The sequence below is a fragment of the Pituophis catenifer genome, unplaced genomic scaffold (assembly GCF_029215685.1).
Source record: "Pituophis catenifer annectens isolate HBS135680 unplaced genomic scaffold, rPitCat1.0.hap2 SCAF_7, whole genome shotgun sequence".
Classification (NCBI taxonomy): Eukaryota; Metazoa; Chordata; class Lepidosauria; order Squamata; family Colubridae; genus Pituophis; species Pituophis catenifer.
The window spans coordinates 56,271,508-56,288,916 of NW_027256887.1; the positions used below are offsets into that span (position 1 = coordinate 56,271,508).

Sequence of the window (17,409 nt, forward strand, 5' to 3'; positions counted from 1 at the left end):
ATTAACAATCGAGTAAAAAATAATCCAATCAAAGAACTGCCAAACAAGCCAACAGTGAATAGAACAGAATCTGACAAAGAACTTCTAAGACCACCCTCACCAACACTGACAGGGCAAGCCACTAGAACATAAACTGAGAGCAAACCCCACTCCTTACTAGACTGATGATGTTACCTAGTTTGGATAATGAAATGTCTGTAAGAAAACACCAAGCTCTGAGAGCACCAAGCACTCCTCATTTCAACTTTGATCTACAAATATTCTCCTGTATTCTTATTTAGTATTGCTGGGGTTGGCTTGAAAGTTAATAAACTCTTTCCATTTTTTTCCTTTTGAACTAACAAAAACTCAATTATATAGACAAGAGAATTAATAAAATAGAATCACGACTATGTACAGTAATATATGTTTGTAATACACACACACACACACACACACACAGTTTTGTATACAGATATAACAGTCCTATATCTCTTCTACTTTCTTATATTTTGTTGTTCTGATTGCAGGTTTTCAAAACTGAAAGTGGAGAAAAGCTCCTAGAAGTAAAAGCTCATGATGATGAAGTGCTCTGCTGTGCTTTTTCAATGGATGACAGATTTCTAGCCACTTGTTCAATGGATAAAAAAGTAAAAGTAAGCATATTATGAAAAATCAATCATCCTCTTGAACTTTAATTAATATCAGTTGAATTAATAATACAGGTAGGCCTCACTAAATGATTGTTCATTTAGTGACTGTACAAAGTTATGAGAGTGCTAAAAAGAGTTACTTAGGACGGGTGCTCATATTTATAACTGTCGCAGTGTCCCTTAAATTACTGTGATTATGATTCAGGTGCTTGACAACTGTTGTGTATTTACAATGATCACAGCATCCCATCTGGTTTCTGACAAGCAAAATCAATGGGAAAGCCAGCAGGAGGTTGTAAATTATAGTTGTGTGATGGGTTGCTTAATAAGATCAAGTTTATTTAATGACTGTAGCTAGGACTGTCAGAACATGGTGTTTCTCTTAACTGCTTTGCTTAGTGATAGATTTGCTGGTTCCAATTAGAGTAATTAAGTGACGAGTACCTGGTATTTTTAATTGAAACCAATAAAATAATTAATTTTAGTAATACATTAAAAGAATGTCCATTTTTTGCAGCCCTTAAAGTTCTCTAAAATCATACTAATAACATTATTATTATTATTTTTATTAAAACAAGTTCTAAAACATTTGGTCTTAAAATTAAGTACCAAAGCTCTAATATTTCAGTCTTGTCCTCTTTAATAATGTAATTACAATGTTCCATGGACCACAGAAGCTGACTCTTCAGGATTTGTTGTTGTATTATGATTATTTATTTACTTATTAAACCTATGTGCCATCTATATTTCCAAAGGTGATTAAAATTTAAGAATGAATGCTTTATTATTCTAGCATGTCACATCTTATATTTTTACTCAATTTTATTCAATTTGGAGATTAACCAGCTCACAAAGTACTCTGAGCAGCGTACAATACAAAGAAAAGAATCGTAAAAAATATATTCGTTTCAAACAGTAAAACAACTAAATATATCCCAAACTAGTAACAACTAACAAATGCTTCGCATTGACCCTAATCTCAGGCCTGGGAACTGAGTTGTGTTTTTAACTACTTCTGGAACATCTGCCGGTAGGGAGCCATATGACTCCAGTGGGCAGGCATCATATAGTAGAGAATGTGCTAGGCCCTGACATATGACATTGTTTGATTGAGGAGACCTACATCATGTCCATTCTGCTTGGTTTCATTGGTAGGGCAGAAGTTAACAGAGATTGACAGTCTCTTAAATAACCAGATTGTATACCATGTAGGCCTTTTTTAGGTGATAACCAATGGTAATCTTGTTCTTGTAGCCATATGGCAACCAGTACAGCTTGCAAAGCAGAGATGACACATGGGTGCAAAGTGATGTGCCTACTACTACCCACCTTACTGCATTCTGGACCAATGATAGCTTCCAAATGGTATTTTGGGCAGCATCAAGGGCAGCATCACCTTGCAGTAATCCAGTCAAGAGAAGATGAGAGTATGAGTAATTGTCTGAAGAATCTCCCAATCTAGAAAAAGATCCTTTAGTTAACCTATGAGATAGTTTATATTAAAAAAAAATTGGAATTTGAATTCTTATTATTTGTAGTTTACATTTGCAAGTTCAAATTTAGTATTTCAACTAAAATTTAAGGAATATTTATGTACATAGAAGAAATTGAACATATTTCAACGTTGCCTAGTATTTAGATTAGAAATTGATACATACTGCATAAATATCTTTTTAAATGTTTGAATTATTGTATATAACGTTTTAGGTCTGGAACTCAAGAATAGGTGAACTTGTGTGTGAATTCGAAGAACATACAGAGCAGGTCAACTTCTGCCATTTTAGTCATCATTTATTAGCAACATGTTCAAATGATACTTATATCAAAGTAAGTAGTAAATGAAATCATATTGATATTTTGATGTAGCTACAATTATAATTATGTTTCTGGATATTTCATAGTAGAGAATTTTTGGAAGACTCCTGAAATGCATTGATTTGTTACTTTGTTCCCACTTTTAGCCACTGGAGGCCATTTAGGTAATGCTAAACTGCAAAAATGGGTTAGAATTGTCCTTTGAAGCACATTGACAGCATAGCGAATAACCTTCCATTTTCCCAAATACTTGTGTTTCTATAGCTGTTTATAGAATATAATAAATAAAGTTTGACAAAACAGTCTGGGGTTCCTAATAAAAATGGCAAGCTGCAAATTTGTTTTCATTGCTACACAAAAGATACGAATATTGCAAAATATTTCTCAACTAATTTTAATACTAATTCATTTCTTCTTGGTTTCTTTGTCCTATTCCTAAATGTAGCTCTGGGACCTGAATAGTAAGTATTGTCGCAATACATTGTTTGGTCATGAAGGATCTGTAACCCATTGCAGATTTTCACCAGATGATAAATACTTGGCTAGTTGTTCAGCTGATGGAACTTTAAAGGTATGTCTTGAGACTGAATTATTGTAGGTAGCACCTTTTGATTCAGTATTTTGTACCCTAGAAACAATAATTTTATTATCTTTCTTTCTTTCTTTCTTTCTTTCTTTCTTTCTTTCTTTCTTTCTTTCTTTCTTTCTTTTTCTTCCTTCCTTCCTTCCTTCCTTCCTTCCCTCCCTCCCTCCCTCTCTCCCTCCCTCCTTCCCTCCCTCCTTTCTTCCTTCCTTTCCCACTGTATTGCTGCAAATTCCAAAAAAATGAATATTAAGTAGAGTTCACTGAAGTGAGGCTTTATACATTCCTTTCTATAATATGCAAGTACCTAGTGAAAAATAAATTGTCACAAAATGTCTGACAGCTAGCTGTAAATTTATTTTTTTAAAAAAATTGGCTAATTAATTATTTAGGAGAAATAAGGGACCTTTGATCCAGAGAACCTGTACAACTGATCAGATGACTTCCTTTGTTGCTTCAGCTCTGCATGTAGTACTATACCCAGATTGAAGTAGGAAATATTTGAGAAAAGCATTCTATACTTTCCTTATTGTCAGTTCCCTAATTTGAAATACTCTCATACATGCTCTCTTCTAAATTATTGTTGGAGCATGTTTCATGTATAGTGCATGTTACCTTTGCAAAAAATGTTGTGATATGTCATGATCCAGTCTGCAACGTGATCGAGTTTGACACCCCTACTCTATAGGGTTTGAACTCCATAGAATATGATCTGTCTATGTATATTTGACCATATGTTCCAGTGATTAAGGCACCAGGCTAGAAAGTAGGAGACCATGCATTCAAGTCCCACCTTAGGCATGAAAGCCAGCTGAGTAACTTTGGGCCAGTCAATTTCTTTCTGCCCAACCCACTTCATAGGATTGTTGTAGGTAAAATAGAAGGTGGAAGGTGTATTGGATATGTTCACTGCTTTGAATTATTTGTAATAAAATAAAATAAAATAAGGCAGGTTACAAATAAATAAATAAAGTAAATTCTGATCTAACAATAACCATGTACAGTAGCAAAAGTTTAAATTATAGTTAATTGTCACTTACCAACCATTTGTTCAGTTATTGTTCAAAATTATGATGGTGCTCAAAGAGGAGATTTATTGCCAGTTCTCAAAATTCTGGCTGTCAGAGCATCCTTAGGGTCATATGAACATAATCCAGGGCCTTTGCAACCATTTTGGACTTAAATATAGTTGCAGTATCTCATAGTCACATAATTGCCATTTGCAACTCCCCCTGCCCGCTTCCCAAAGCAAAGTCAATGGAGAAGCCAGAAGAGAAGCTCACAAATCACTCTGGTAAGTCACTCATCCTTTTCTGACTGGCAGTTGTTAGCCCTGGCCCCGCTGTACTTGCACTCTTTAGCCACTCACGCAGCCTTCTCAATCTGCAGAAGCCGCCACTAGCCACACCATTACTTGTTGGTTACTTGTGCACTGCCCCCCCCCCCCAGTTCAGCCAGTTCCTCCACACCTCTTGGGCCAGTCACACATCTCCACCTGGCAGTAACCACTCCCACCCCCACTGTACTCCCACCATGCCTTACCTGTCTGCCAGACTGCTTGAGTCCCAACATTCTTGCTTAACAATGGCAATGGTTAATTTATGATTGCATTGCTTATCAGTGGAAATTCCAGTCCCAATTACAGTTGTTGACTAAGAACTACCTATATAGACAACAAAGAAGGATTAGCATGGCAACCCTAAAATTGGACTAAAATGAAGAAAAAAGATGATTTGTACTCTGTATGATAAAAGCCTTTTCATTATCAGCAAAAATACAGGTAACCCTCAACTTTCAACAACAGAATCTCAGTTGTTGAGTGAAACAATTGTTAAGCGAAACATTCATATCATCACTTATTTCAATGATTGTAATCCTGATTCTCCCAGTTGCAGTTGTTAAGGGACTGGGCAGATTGTTAAATGGATAGAGCAAAAGAGTTACCTGCTGAAGAAGGGCAGAAAGTTCCCTTCTGTGTTTGGAAGAAAACTTGTATGCTTGGCTGGAGAAATGAATACCAAAGATCCGAGCTTCATTTCTGCTACTTAATAAAGAATTTCCCACCACTACCACCATCCATGTGCACAGAAGGGAGGGAAAATCCTTCTATGGGTAGCAACAACTTACAATCTCTCCTGCCAGCTTCCCATTGACTTTCTGGGGAAGATGACAGAAAAGATTGTGGTGAATATGTGATCACAGGGTGCTTGGCAACTAGTTGTAAGTGCAAACAGTTTGCCAGGCACCCAAATCTTGATCACCCAGATCAGATCATGATCAAATGACCACTGGGAGGGGGCAGTTTTGACATTTTAGGATATCCAGAAGTCCTTTACAAACTGTAACCACCCTTTCAGAGCCTTTGTAATTGTGGGAAGTGGGAAGTATAACTTACCAGTAAGTAGGATCGTACTCCAACTGCATTTTGTAATATGACACAGTTGTTTGGTTTTTTATAAGAAAAAAAGAATCAAACAATCTTCCATTTCTAATAGGCATATAATTTGAGTTTGAAGTCTTTATAGAGAGATAAATTTTATAAAAAAATAATATATCAACCAAATCCAGCAACTGAGATTCTGAAATATATTTAGTAGTATATACTACTAAACATTTTTTTTATTAACAGTAACAACATAAGTTATAGCTCCATATTGGAAGTTTATGAAATGGATTTCATTAACATTAATACAAGCAGAGTTTGGACTTTATGAATAGAATAATTTGTATATTAAAATCATCTGGCCTGGCCTAAATCTTCCCCCTTTTTAAATGTGGGAATTTTAAATTTTTAAATTTTAAATTCGTCTTTTTATAGGGGTATGGGTAAGGCATTTTAAATTGGGGAGCCATTGTAGATTTAATTCTGTTTTAAACGTATTTTAATAGTTTATATTGTATGTTTTTAACTTTTGGCTGTGCACCGCCCCGAGTCCTTCGGGAGAGGGGGCGGTATAAAAATCTAATAAATAAATAAATAAATAAATAAATAAATTAGAAAAGCAAAATGGAAAATGTTTAATTTATACAGATTGATATGAATTGATTTTTCTGTCAGAGTCTAAACAGAATACATCCATTATACAAATAATTTTAATGGCTATATGAAAAATGAACTAAAATAAACAGTGCTTTTTAAAATTATTATATGAGAAAACTTAAATATATATTGGATATTATACTGAATAAATGGACTATAAAATAAATATATTTTCTGTACTGGTTAAACATAAAATTATTCATGTACACTTACAATCATCTTATCTAGCAAAAGGTATTTTTGAAATGGTTCAAAAGGTATTTTTGAAATGGTTCTGAAATAGCAATATTAGGAATAAATCAATCTGAATGAATAAGAAATTTTATATCAACTTAGCTGCTTGATTTGAATATGTTGCTATTTTCTGACAGTAATACTAATCAGAAAATGTTTTTTAAAGCTTTGGAATGTGCAGACAGCAAATGAACTGAAAACTATCAATATAGGAGACTTCTTCAAAAATGGGGATGGATACCATGATGAAGTGGAAGTGTTAGTGAAGTGTTGTTCCTGGTCATCTAATGGTACAGCAATAGTAGTAGCAGCTAAAAATAAACTTTTTGTAAGTATTTAATAATATATTGGTAATGTATTTTCATTTTGTTTTTAAACTTCTTTTGAGATACCAGTGTTAACAAATTAATTTTTTTAGGTAGAAAATAGTTCTGTGTTTTATCAGCTCAGATAGTTTTATGACTTTAGAAATCAGTATTACTTGTTTTAAATTATATGGTAGAAAAAGTGAAAGGAGGACAATGTCATGCCACATCATATTGTATGTTCATTCAGGAATGTTGCCTAAAGTCACCTCTTGGAGAGATGGGCAGTATATAATGTTAATACATAAATACTGTGAAGCAGAGTCTGAAATTAGTTTGTTAAAAAGGGAATCCTTGAAACCCCCTTCTATTTTCCAGCCTGGGGGTAAGCATCTACTGATCTATCTCAGAATCTGGGGATAACTTCTCTAAAACTTCTCCTGTTTCCTTAAATAGTCAAGGGAGCTTCAAGAACAGTATCAGCATATAGCAGGAGGACATACCCTGAGAGACCAAGGCTTTAGTTCCCCCTAGACTTTTAGGATGGCAGCAGCTTGTTTTGTGAGAGAATACTCCAGCTATAGTATATGTGACACCAAACTGAATCTGAACAATTCTCTACCTTTTTGTGACCCTAACATTTATTTCGTCTAAAATAACACAAAGTAATGCATAGTGTAGCTCATACTGTAGGCCTGCATCGTGGCCCAGAGACCATATTTTGATATTATAATCAGATCTTTCATACCATATAGCAATGGCTGTATGAATATTTTCTTTTCCCTCTTTTTTTACTGGAGACTTGCTGAAGTGGCAGATGTGTTATATGCAACCCTACAGTAGGGACCCCCAAAACCGCTCATGCAGTTTTGCACCAGTTGCAGCTTCTGGATACTATTCAAGGATAGCCCTAAGTAGAGCGTATTGCAATCCATATAGGAGATAACCAGGACATGAGTGGCTGAAAGAAGGGAACAGAGATGTACACGTAGGTATCATCCTGTGGTGATGAGTGGTCTTATCTAGTGGCTTCATGTAGATCTTAAAAAGGAATAGAGACAGCACCAAAACCTGCAGCACCTCACAAAGCAGGGGCTGTAGGGTGGACCTCTTACTCCCTGATAAGATTGATTGGGCCTGGTCCTGGAGGAAGGAGGTAAACCATCACAAACTGTTCTCACCATCCCTGTTGTGGATCTGGCAGCAGAGTTGGACAGTGAGGAGGTTGGGGAGGAACTTGGGCCAGTCCTGGGGGCTGAGGAAAGCTCGGATGAGGGCTCTGCATCTGAGGCAGAGAGGGAGTTAGACAGCAGTGAGGCAGAAGAACAGCTGGAGCCCATTCCCAGTGTGCGCATGCACAGAGCTGCCAGAAGACAAGAGCAATTAAGAAAGCAGGGTAGACTTAGGAGTAAGGCCACACCTTGGAAATCATTTGCCCCTCCCATAGGACATAAAAGAGAAGCGAACGGGATGTGAGCTTTTGCAGGAAGCAATTAGTTCATCTTGTTTCAAGATTGGAAAGTTCTGTTTGTGACTCTAATTGACTTCAGTGCCAAGTTTGGCCTTGCTCTGCATTTGGAAATTGGTTCTCTGGCAGTGTTTCAAGTGAGATAAGGTGAGGGTTGATAAACATTCCTCTGAAAGACTGTTTGCCAAAGCCTTGTTGACTGTGAATGAACGGAATTCAGAGTCATGTTAAAAGAGGTTTTACTGGGATTAAGACTTTGCTTCATGCTTTCTAAGGAAGCCTAGGTCAGAATTCTTGATGCCACAGTCAATAATATTGAAAACCATCAAGAAGTCAGTTAACATGTAAGTGTTTTTTTATGTGAATCGACTAAGATATTTACATTAATAAATCATTAATGTTGTGTGCATGCTCATAGATGATAGATAGATAGATAGATAGATAGATAGATAGATAGATAGATAGATAGATAGATAGATAGATAGAAAGAAAATAGATGGGAGACCTTCCTGAATATTACAGCTATAAAGTAAAAATCTATCCTTTTTATTATGATGGTTACATACACACAAACACACACACACATGCTTGCTTGCATGCATAAATATCACAGCTGCAACTTTATGTAACTGTAACTGTAACTTTCCAAATAACATGGGAAATAAATGTCTAAAAATATTTATTATGTTTACAGCTTGTGGATGTTAAAACCAAGGAATTATTGGCAGAGGCTCTTTTGAGCCACCACAACACAATCCAGTACTGTGACTTCTGTCCCAATAGTCAAATAGTAGCAGTTGCTTTTTCACATTGTTCTGTTGAAGTAAGTAAATATATTATTTCCATCCTCAAATTTCTTGTTGCTATAATGTATTAGTTCACAATAGGAATGAGTCACCGCTCAGTGTAAATAGTATAATTGGGCAAAGTAGCATCTTTTAAGGCATACTGAAGAGCTATTTTTCATATAATTAAAATAGCCACATTGTTTGCAAGGTTCACCACAGCTGTTTGGAAGCTATTCCAAGCTGTTCCTGTGTGCATGTGGTTGCATGGTTAATTTTTCAAAGCAGAAGAATCCAGTTGCATCTCCAAGCATATCTGAAAACAGCTAGTAATATATATATATTTGATCATAGGAAGTACAATTGAAAATAATTCTGCACAAAGAAGCTTCATGGATTTATAAATGTAAACATTTGAACTTTTGTATGGATTCAGAATCATCTTACCAATTTGAATTAATTCAGATTTTGCTGAAAATTAATTTTCACTTTTGCTAAAAGCTAAACATTTGTTGATGGCTAAAGATAAGAGATAAGAGTAACTTTCTGTAAAATTGAGAATCTTAAAATGAGATTATTGTTAAATTTTAAGCAAATGTTTAAGCAAATATCAAATCTACTCCGTAATATATGTACAATAAGAACAATTAGAAATAGAGCAACATCATCAAGAAAAGCATTTTGTCACTTCAGAAGCAAAAGAAAAACTGTAGGCAAACCAAAATAATATAGGTTTTTTGTCTAGGATGACAGTTTGTTGTAACTTTTTATCACCCCCTGCAATGAAATAAAGAATACCATGTTTATGCTATTCCATACTAGCTAGCATCTCTATTATAAGCTATCATCTTTTTGCTTAAATCCCACTAGCTAGCAGATAGAGGCAGTATATTAACACTCAGAATAATGATCCTTGCAAATAATCATTACTGGTTTTTTCAGTAAAATCGAAATAAAACTATTATACAACAGTTATAACAGTTTAAATCAATGATCTACATATCTATAATTTTGAATTTAGTATTTGAAATCAAAATTAAAATTCCAGGGGAATATGTCACGATTATTACTGAAAAATAGTAGTGAAACTCTAAGGTCCATATGACACTTTGATAAACCATTTTGCTTGGGAATTCAAAAAAGCAAATTAACAGTTTGTAATTGTTTGTATGCTACTAAATCTTTATTTATTTATATTTTTATATCTTATACTTCTAATGCATATCTATTGTTTAATGTCTATGATGGTTCCAGTTACCTTAAGATAATAGCAAAGAGTTCTTGAAATAGCAGAATTAAGCAATTAAAATCTAATCTTCAATTTCATTTACTTTTATACAAGGACTTTTAATTCTATACATTTGTACATTATATATTACTATACATTAAAATTCTATAGAATTTACATCTCTATTGTACATTTTTTTGTAATTTTGTAGTTGCTGGTGACAGCCTAACATTTTAAAAGGAAGCAATTTGAATGTGAGCTATTTTTAATTATAATGTTTGTTTTAAAAAAAATTCTGCAAATTCTGGCCATTGATGGATGAAAGCTCTGATTCTAAATAGAGTACCAATTACCAGGAAATAACAGTGTTTATGCCTTTTGCAAACCTCTCAGGGCATATTGATAGACTGGGAGACCATGATTTGTCACTCTTTGATGTGATTTACTAGACTTATGTTCTGATATTAAAAGTTTTTTTAAAAAAATTCTGTTAGATATGGAACATCGACTCCATTTCAAAAATAGCTGAGTGCCTAGGACATATGAGTTGGGTACATTCTGTGAATTTTTCTCTTGATGGGTCTTTTTTTGTCACGTCTTCTGATGACCAAACAATAAGGGTAAGTTTTTCCCTCAGTTCTTTGCTGGACATTTTTAAAAGAGAGCAAAATAATTGTTTAATGTTATATTTTCCAGCAGTAGAAGTTCAGGATATATGCATTGATTTCATAATGGGTCAAATGAGGATTTGCAGCTATCAGAACATGTACAGATTTTTAGCATATTTGAATTAGTTGCATTGTATATTTTATCCTCCATTGTTTTTAAATTCAATGCTGTGGAAAAATACTTTACATACTTTTACATTTTACATAGGTAATACTTTTACATATGAAACTGTATCTGTACATTTATATAATTCATAGCTCTTAAACTCTCTTAAGCCTCCCAGAGTCTTATGGGGAAATGGATGGCATAACAAGTTATTATCTAAAGTTTGGATGACATAAAAAAAGTCTTAAGATGGGTTATTATTAAAAAACCCTTCATTTTAAAGTCAATTTAGAAAATAGGATAAATATATTACATCTAAACAAACAAAGCAGTAGTAACAATAATGCACAATCATAGCAAGTGGAAATGTGCAATATCTGTGCTAACATGAAAATCTAATGAGTACCTTTTGATGAAAAACTCCATAGTTATGGAAGCTAAGATGGAGAAGGACTCATTTTAACTGTTCTGTTAAGACAAATGATGGAACCTGGAACAAAGCCTGCTTCTTTGAATTGAATAAAAGAACTAGACTTTGATTAATATGTGATTTCACAAAATACACAGGTAATTTTTTATGGAGATACAAGTCGTCCAGGTCATGATTGTCCCAAAGGTGCTTTCTTTCAAAGGCAACTAGACTTTCTTGTTTTGCTTGAAGACATTTCACTTCTCATCCAAGAAGCTTGCTCAGTTCTGACTGAATGGTGGAGAATAGAAAGGATTTACATTTTCCCTGTTATATAACTTCTTCCATTCTCCACCATTCAATCAGAACTGAAGAAACTTCCTGGATGAGAAGCGAAACTTTTTCAAACAAAACAAGAAAGTCCAGTTGCCTTTTGAAAGAAAGCATCTTTGGGACACACAGATAAATTTTTCATTAAACAACTTTATACATGGAAATAAAAGAAACTGGTGTTTATTTTTAATTTCTAATTATAGCCCTAAATTTTACAGTTTAATTTATCTATGCTCAAACTTTTACAGCTTGGGTGACATAGCTTCTAATCATCATTTTCTCTCCAACAGATATGGGAAACAAATAAAGTATGCAAGTCCTCTGCTATTGTGTTAAATCGTGAAATAGATGTTTCATTTCTGGATAATAAAGTCAACATCCTGGCAATAGGAAGTCTGAAGCATTTGCAGGTAAATATTTAGATACTTCATTTATATTGAAAATTGTTAGCAGGTTTGGCACAGCTTAAGTGATGAATGATTAGGGCTACCATATCTTGGTTGCAAAACCCCTGACAACTATTATATGGTTGCAGAGATATAGAGTATGCTAAATCCTCTCTGCTTTGTAGTAATCAATTGGATTTTGGTAGGCCAACTGGATTTTGTCAGGTCAGGAGGACATCCTTTCAGAATTACCGACCATCTAAGCCCATGATGGCGAACCTATGGCACGCGTGCCACAGCTGGCACACGGAGCCATATCTGTGGGCACGCAAGTGTTGCCCTAGCTCAGCTCCAGCACATATGAGCGCGCCGACCAATTGAATTTCGGGCCTTCCGGGCCCACTGGAAGTCAGGAAATGAGCTGTTTCCAACCTCCAGAAGGCCTCCGGAGGGTGAGGGAGGCCGTTTTTTGCCCTCCCCAGGCTCCTAGAAAGCCTCTGGAGCCTGGGGAGGGCAAAAAAAGGGCCTACCAGGCCCACCCGTAAGCTTTTTGCCATTGTGTGCCAAAAGAGGGAGAGCGCGGGGGGGGTTGCACGTGCATGTATGGGGAGAGGGGAGGAGCATGGGGGAGGCATTGAATTATGGGTATGGGCATGCATGCATAGGACCCCCCTGTGCTCCCCCCGCTTTTGGCACGCGACAGCAAAAAGGTTAGCTATCACTGATCTAAGCTATCATATATAGCAACTACACTAAATCAAGCTTTTTTTATTATTATTTGGTCATAGACCAAATAAAACAAGAATATCACAATTAATTAGGATAAAAAGAAAGAACAATAATTGTTCTAAATTATCTGAGAAGTATTAGAATTAGAATTAGAAAAGATACTATGGCATACAAACTATAGAACTGTGCTTAGCTGTGGTCAGAGAAGTAAAATCTGATATGATCTGATAACTGAAGATAAAACAAGTCACAGCAACCAGGTTGTTTAGTAATGTAGATAATAATTACTGGTGAGTGTCTGTATAAAGTGGACAATTTAAAACAATGCTCAACTATTCCTCCACCACCTGGACACAGTCTCATTCAAAGGTGATCTTTTGATATTTTCATTCAATTCCCACACTAAATATGTAATTGTATAGGACAGCAGTTCCCAACCTTTGTGGCTTGGTGGTCCGGCGTGTGGGGAAGAGGGAAACCAGCTGCGTGAGCGGTGGGCCTATGCACACAGCTCAACTTCCGTGAGTGGCGGGCCGGTGCACACATTCATGTGTTCACAGCTCGACTTGCACAAGTTGAACTGCATATGCATACACGCTGGTCCACCGCTCGTACAAGTCGAGCTGAATGTGCACACCAGTCCATTGCTCACGTGGCCTGTTTCCAAATTAGCCATGGCCTGGTAGTGGGCCGCAACCCAGGGGTTAGGGACCCCTGGTATAGTATATTGGTTCTCAGAATCTGGTTTGGGGATCCCTCAGAGTCCCTGAGGCCATTTCAGAGAGTCAACTAAATAAATATTTTAAAATATCTGATTTGTAATTTCTAATACATTTCTAGATGTAACCCACTTAACCCAAAACTCTTGGGGGAACTCGGTCTTTTTTAATAACATAAAGGGGTTCTAAGATTAAAATATTTGAGAATCACTGATATTGGAGACATATTCTTAAGAGTATTAATCTTGCCCAAAGGGGTAAGTTTTAAATATGGTTTAAATCTATTAAAATTTAAGGTTTAAATCTATCAAAACTTATGATACATTAGAAGATGTTATAACTCCAATATGCTTAATCTACATACCCCAATATGCTCATTTCATATATGAAATTGATAACTACTTATTGAATTAATGAAGGGATTTTTAACTACTGACATCAGTTCTGATTTGGACCTGTTAATTGAATATCCTGCTGTTTTCCCAAAGCTGGAATGAAAGCATTAAGTATAGACATAAATAATACAATACTGTTTGCATATAATATTAGTTTATAACTTCTAAAGAAATATGAAATAACATGTAATCTAAAGTAAGCATTTGAAACAAATAGTAAAAAAAATTGTCAAAGGCTTTTTTAACATCCAGTGATATCACTGCACCTTGATGCTTTCTATTCAGAATAGAATTTCAGTTTTCTTGTACGATTTAAGCAAAACCTGCCTGTATTTTTGACCTAAACAGCAAGAGACTTCCTAAGTGTCTCTTGCTGTTTGCTAACAAAAAAAATCTTGACACTTCATGTGATACGTCCTCAGGGTTATTAAAAACAGCTTTGAGTAAAATTTGAGAAAGTAAAACTATAGATCTTCAGAGAACCTCCACAGTTCTTCTTCATATTTATTAGCTTTAGTGAAAACATCATTTTTTTCTTTCAAAGATTTGCTGAGATCTAAGCAGATATTTTACCATTTTCCTAATAACTGACATAACAGTAAAAATGTTAAAAATTCTTTTTTATATTTGCAGAAAGATATTACTTAATTCAAATTTGTTTTGTTATATCTCACCATATAAACTATTGATAGGATCTGTAACCATCTTTGCTCAAAGGGATTTTCAATTTTTTGATATTGATTTCATGTATTTATTTACTTACTTCATATGCAGTAATATGACTGTGACAATAGTAGTGCTATTTTAATAAGCAAGAAGTGCTGTGCTTATGGAAGTTCTAAACCACTATTCCAAATCATTTTTGAAGTCTAATTGATTATGTAAAAAGTGACATACAGCATTTAATAGTATATATTCATGATGGCGAACCTATGGCACAGGTGGCACGCAGAGCCCTCTTTACGGGCACGTGAGCTGTCGCCCCAGATCAGCTCCACCATGCATGCGCGTGCTCCTCCCACCGGCCAGATGGTTTTTGGGTCTCTGCCATGCATGTGCGGAGGGTGGGGCACATGTGGGAGATGCACATACATGTGTGAAGGGGCGAGGGGTTCGCGCACGCATGTGCAGGGTTGCATGTGGATGCACAGGGGTCTTGTGTGCATGCATGGGGCGGGGCACATGCAGGGGTAGCATGGGGGCACATGTGCGGGGGTTGCGCATGGGCAGGGAGCATGGAGGGGTCACACACATGCATGAGGGGTGGGAGGCACGGGGGGTCTCCCACATTGCATTATGGGTGAGGGCACATGGTCGCGCTTTCGGCACGCGACGACAAAAAGGTTAGCCATCACTGGTATATATGATTTAATAACTTTTAATACATTATTAACTTATTAAATATGGGTTCTTATAAATGTAAAACTGCTCTATCTACATAGAGATAGGGTTTATTAGCAAGTCTGGTGAAAATTTATATAATCAATAAATAAACAGACCCCTAACTTTTATTGTAATAAGGATATTGTCTTGCTTGCTTGCTTTCCAAATTTTATGCTATCATTCTGATGCACTCCCAATATCAGATGGGTGATCATTTCCAATTTTAGTATTATAGCAGTATTCTGAAGGAATCTGTATTTTTGTGCCTGTTAATGATGCTCCAAAGAAAGATAATGGTATCAGTGTAATAGCTGTCTCAGCCACTTTTGGTGATGTTATCAATTCATTTCATATATGAAATGTATGTGTGCTATATCCCCCTCTACTGGTGGATTGTGACACATCCCATTCTAAGAATTCTATAGATTAGACTATGCAGCACTTTTCCATCGCAAGAGAACCTGTATAAAAGATTTCTTTTCTTTAAATAAAAATAACTTTTTTGGGTTCATTAGCCCTTTATTGGGGTTAGAAAATTGGAGAACTGGTTAAATCTTTACAAAGGTCATCCTTTTCTAAAATTATTTATAAATAAGGATAATGTAAAGCTGTTTCCTGTTCATTTTTTCAGTTTAAATATTATATTGCTATGGAAACAGAAAGCAAGAAACAGAAAAGGGCGTAGTTCTGCTATGGCAGTGTTCATTTTCACAAAGCACTGAATACTTAAAGAATTTATTGAAAAGATCATTACAAGCTCTTTTTGACGTGGAAAATCAATTTTAAAGTTAAATAAGTGTGTGTTTGCTAATGTGCTTCTATATAGTTGTCAGAAAAATGAGACTTATAAAATAAGTTTAGGCATCACTACCAAGGCAATAATGAAGATGTGTTAGTCATACACATTTACCACTTATATTAATATATGAAATCTATCTGTACATGACTTTATATATTATTAACAATAATGTTACTGGTTCTTATTTTTAACTCTGAGGAAAAAATGGTTTAGTTTATTTACTTTAGTTTATTTGATTTGTATACTGCCCTACTCCCGAAGGACTCAGGGCGGTGAACAGCCAAACAATAAAATACATAGATACAAAAAATTTAAAAACCAGATAAAATCAAATTAAATCATTTTGGCCCAGACAGATTAAAACACCCCGATAATTTAAAAACAGATTAAAATTTACATATTTAAAAAAGGGAAGAGATTAGGCCAAGCCTGCCTGATGGAATAAAAAGGTCTTCACAGCGCGGAGGAAGCTGCGCAGATCCGGGATCCTCCGTATCTCCGGGGGGAGCTCATTCCAGACGGTAGGTGCCCCCACAGAGAAGGCTCTCCCCCTAGGAGCCGCCAGTCGACACTGTTTGGCTGATGGCACCCGGAGGAGTCCCTCTCTATGAGAGCGTACTGGCCGGTGGGAGGCTATTGGTGGTAGTAGGCAGTCCCGTAGATAACCAGGTCCTAAGCTATGGAGCGCTTTAAAGGTGGTAACCAAAACCTTGAAGCGCACACGGAAGACCACCGGGAGCCAGTGCAGCTCGCGCAGGAGAGGTGTTACATGGGAGCGCCATGTCGCTCCCATTACCACCCGCGTGGCCGCACTCTGCGCCAGTTGGAGCCTCCGGGTGCTCCTCAAGGGGAGCCCCATGTAGAGAGCATTGCAATAGTCCAGGCGGGAGGTGACGAGGGCATGAGTGACCATGCGTAACGAGTCCCGATCCAGAAAGGGACGCAACTGGAGAATCAGGTGAACCTGATGAAAAATCGTCCCGGTCACGGCCGTCAAGTGCTCTTCTAAAGACAGCCGTGAATCCAGGAGGACGCCCAAGTTGCGAGCCCTCTCCGTGGGGGCCAATGATTCGCCCCCAATAGTCAGTGATGGCGTCAACTGACTATATCGGGACGTCGGAAACCACAGCCACTCGGTCTTGGATGGGTTGAGCCTGAGCCTGTTTCTCCCCATCCAGATCCGTATGGCCTCCAGGCACCGGGACATCACTTCAAGGGCATCGTTGGGGTGATCCGGGGTGGAGATGTACAGCTGGGTGTCGTCAGCGTACTGATGGTACTCCACCCCGAAACCACGGATGGTCTCGCCCAGCGGCTTCACATAAATGTTGAACAGGAGAGGCGAGAGGACCGACCCTTGCGGCACCCCACATATGAGGGGCCTCGGGGTCG

At 36.6% G+C, this 17,409-nt stretch overlaps 1 protein-coding gene across 2 annotated transcripts in view; it reads left to right on the forward strand.

Annotated features, from left to right (window-relative positions):
• The window catches only part of APAF1 (apoptotic peptidase activating factor 1), a 54,042-nt gene that overhangs the window by 21,073 nt on the left and 15,560 nt on the right, over positions 1 to 17,409 (forward strand). For both annotated transcript variants that reach the window (XM_070946662.1, XM_070946663.1), the window contains exons 14-20: positions 510 to 635; positions 2,340 to 2,459; positions 2,893 to 3,018; positions 6,471 to 6,632; positions 8,772 to 8,900; positions 10,585 to 10,710; positions 11,897 to 12,016. In XM_070946662.1, coding sequence (XP_070802763.1) covers positions 510 to 635; positions 2,340 to 2,459; positions 2,893 to 3,018; positions 6,471 to 6,632; positions 8,772 to 8,900; positions 10,585 to 10,710; positions 11,897 to 12,016 — 909 coding nt within the window. The remainder of the gene's footprint in view (positions 1 to 509; positions 636 to 2,339; positions 2,460 to 2,892; positions 3,019 to 6,470; positions 6,633 to 8,771; positions 8,901 to 10,584; positions 10,711 to 11,896; positions 12,017 to 17,409) is intronic.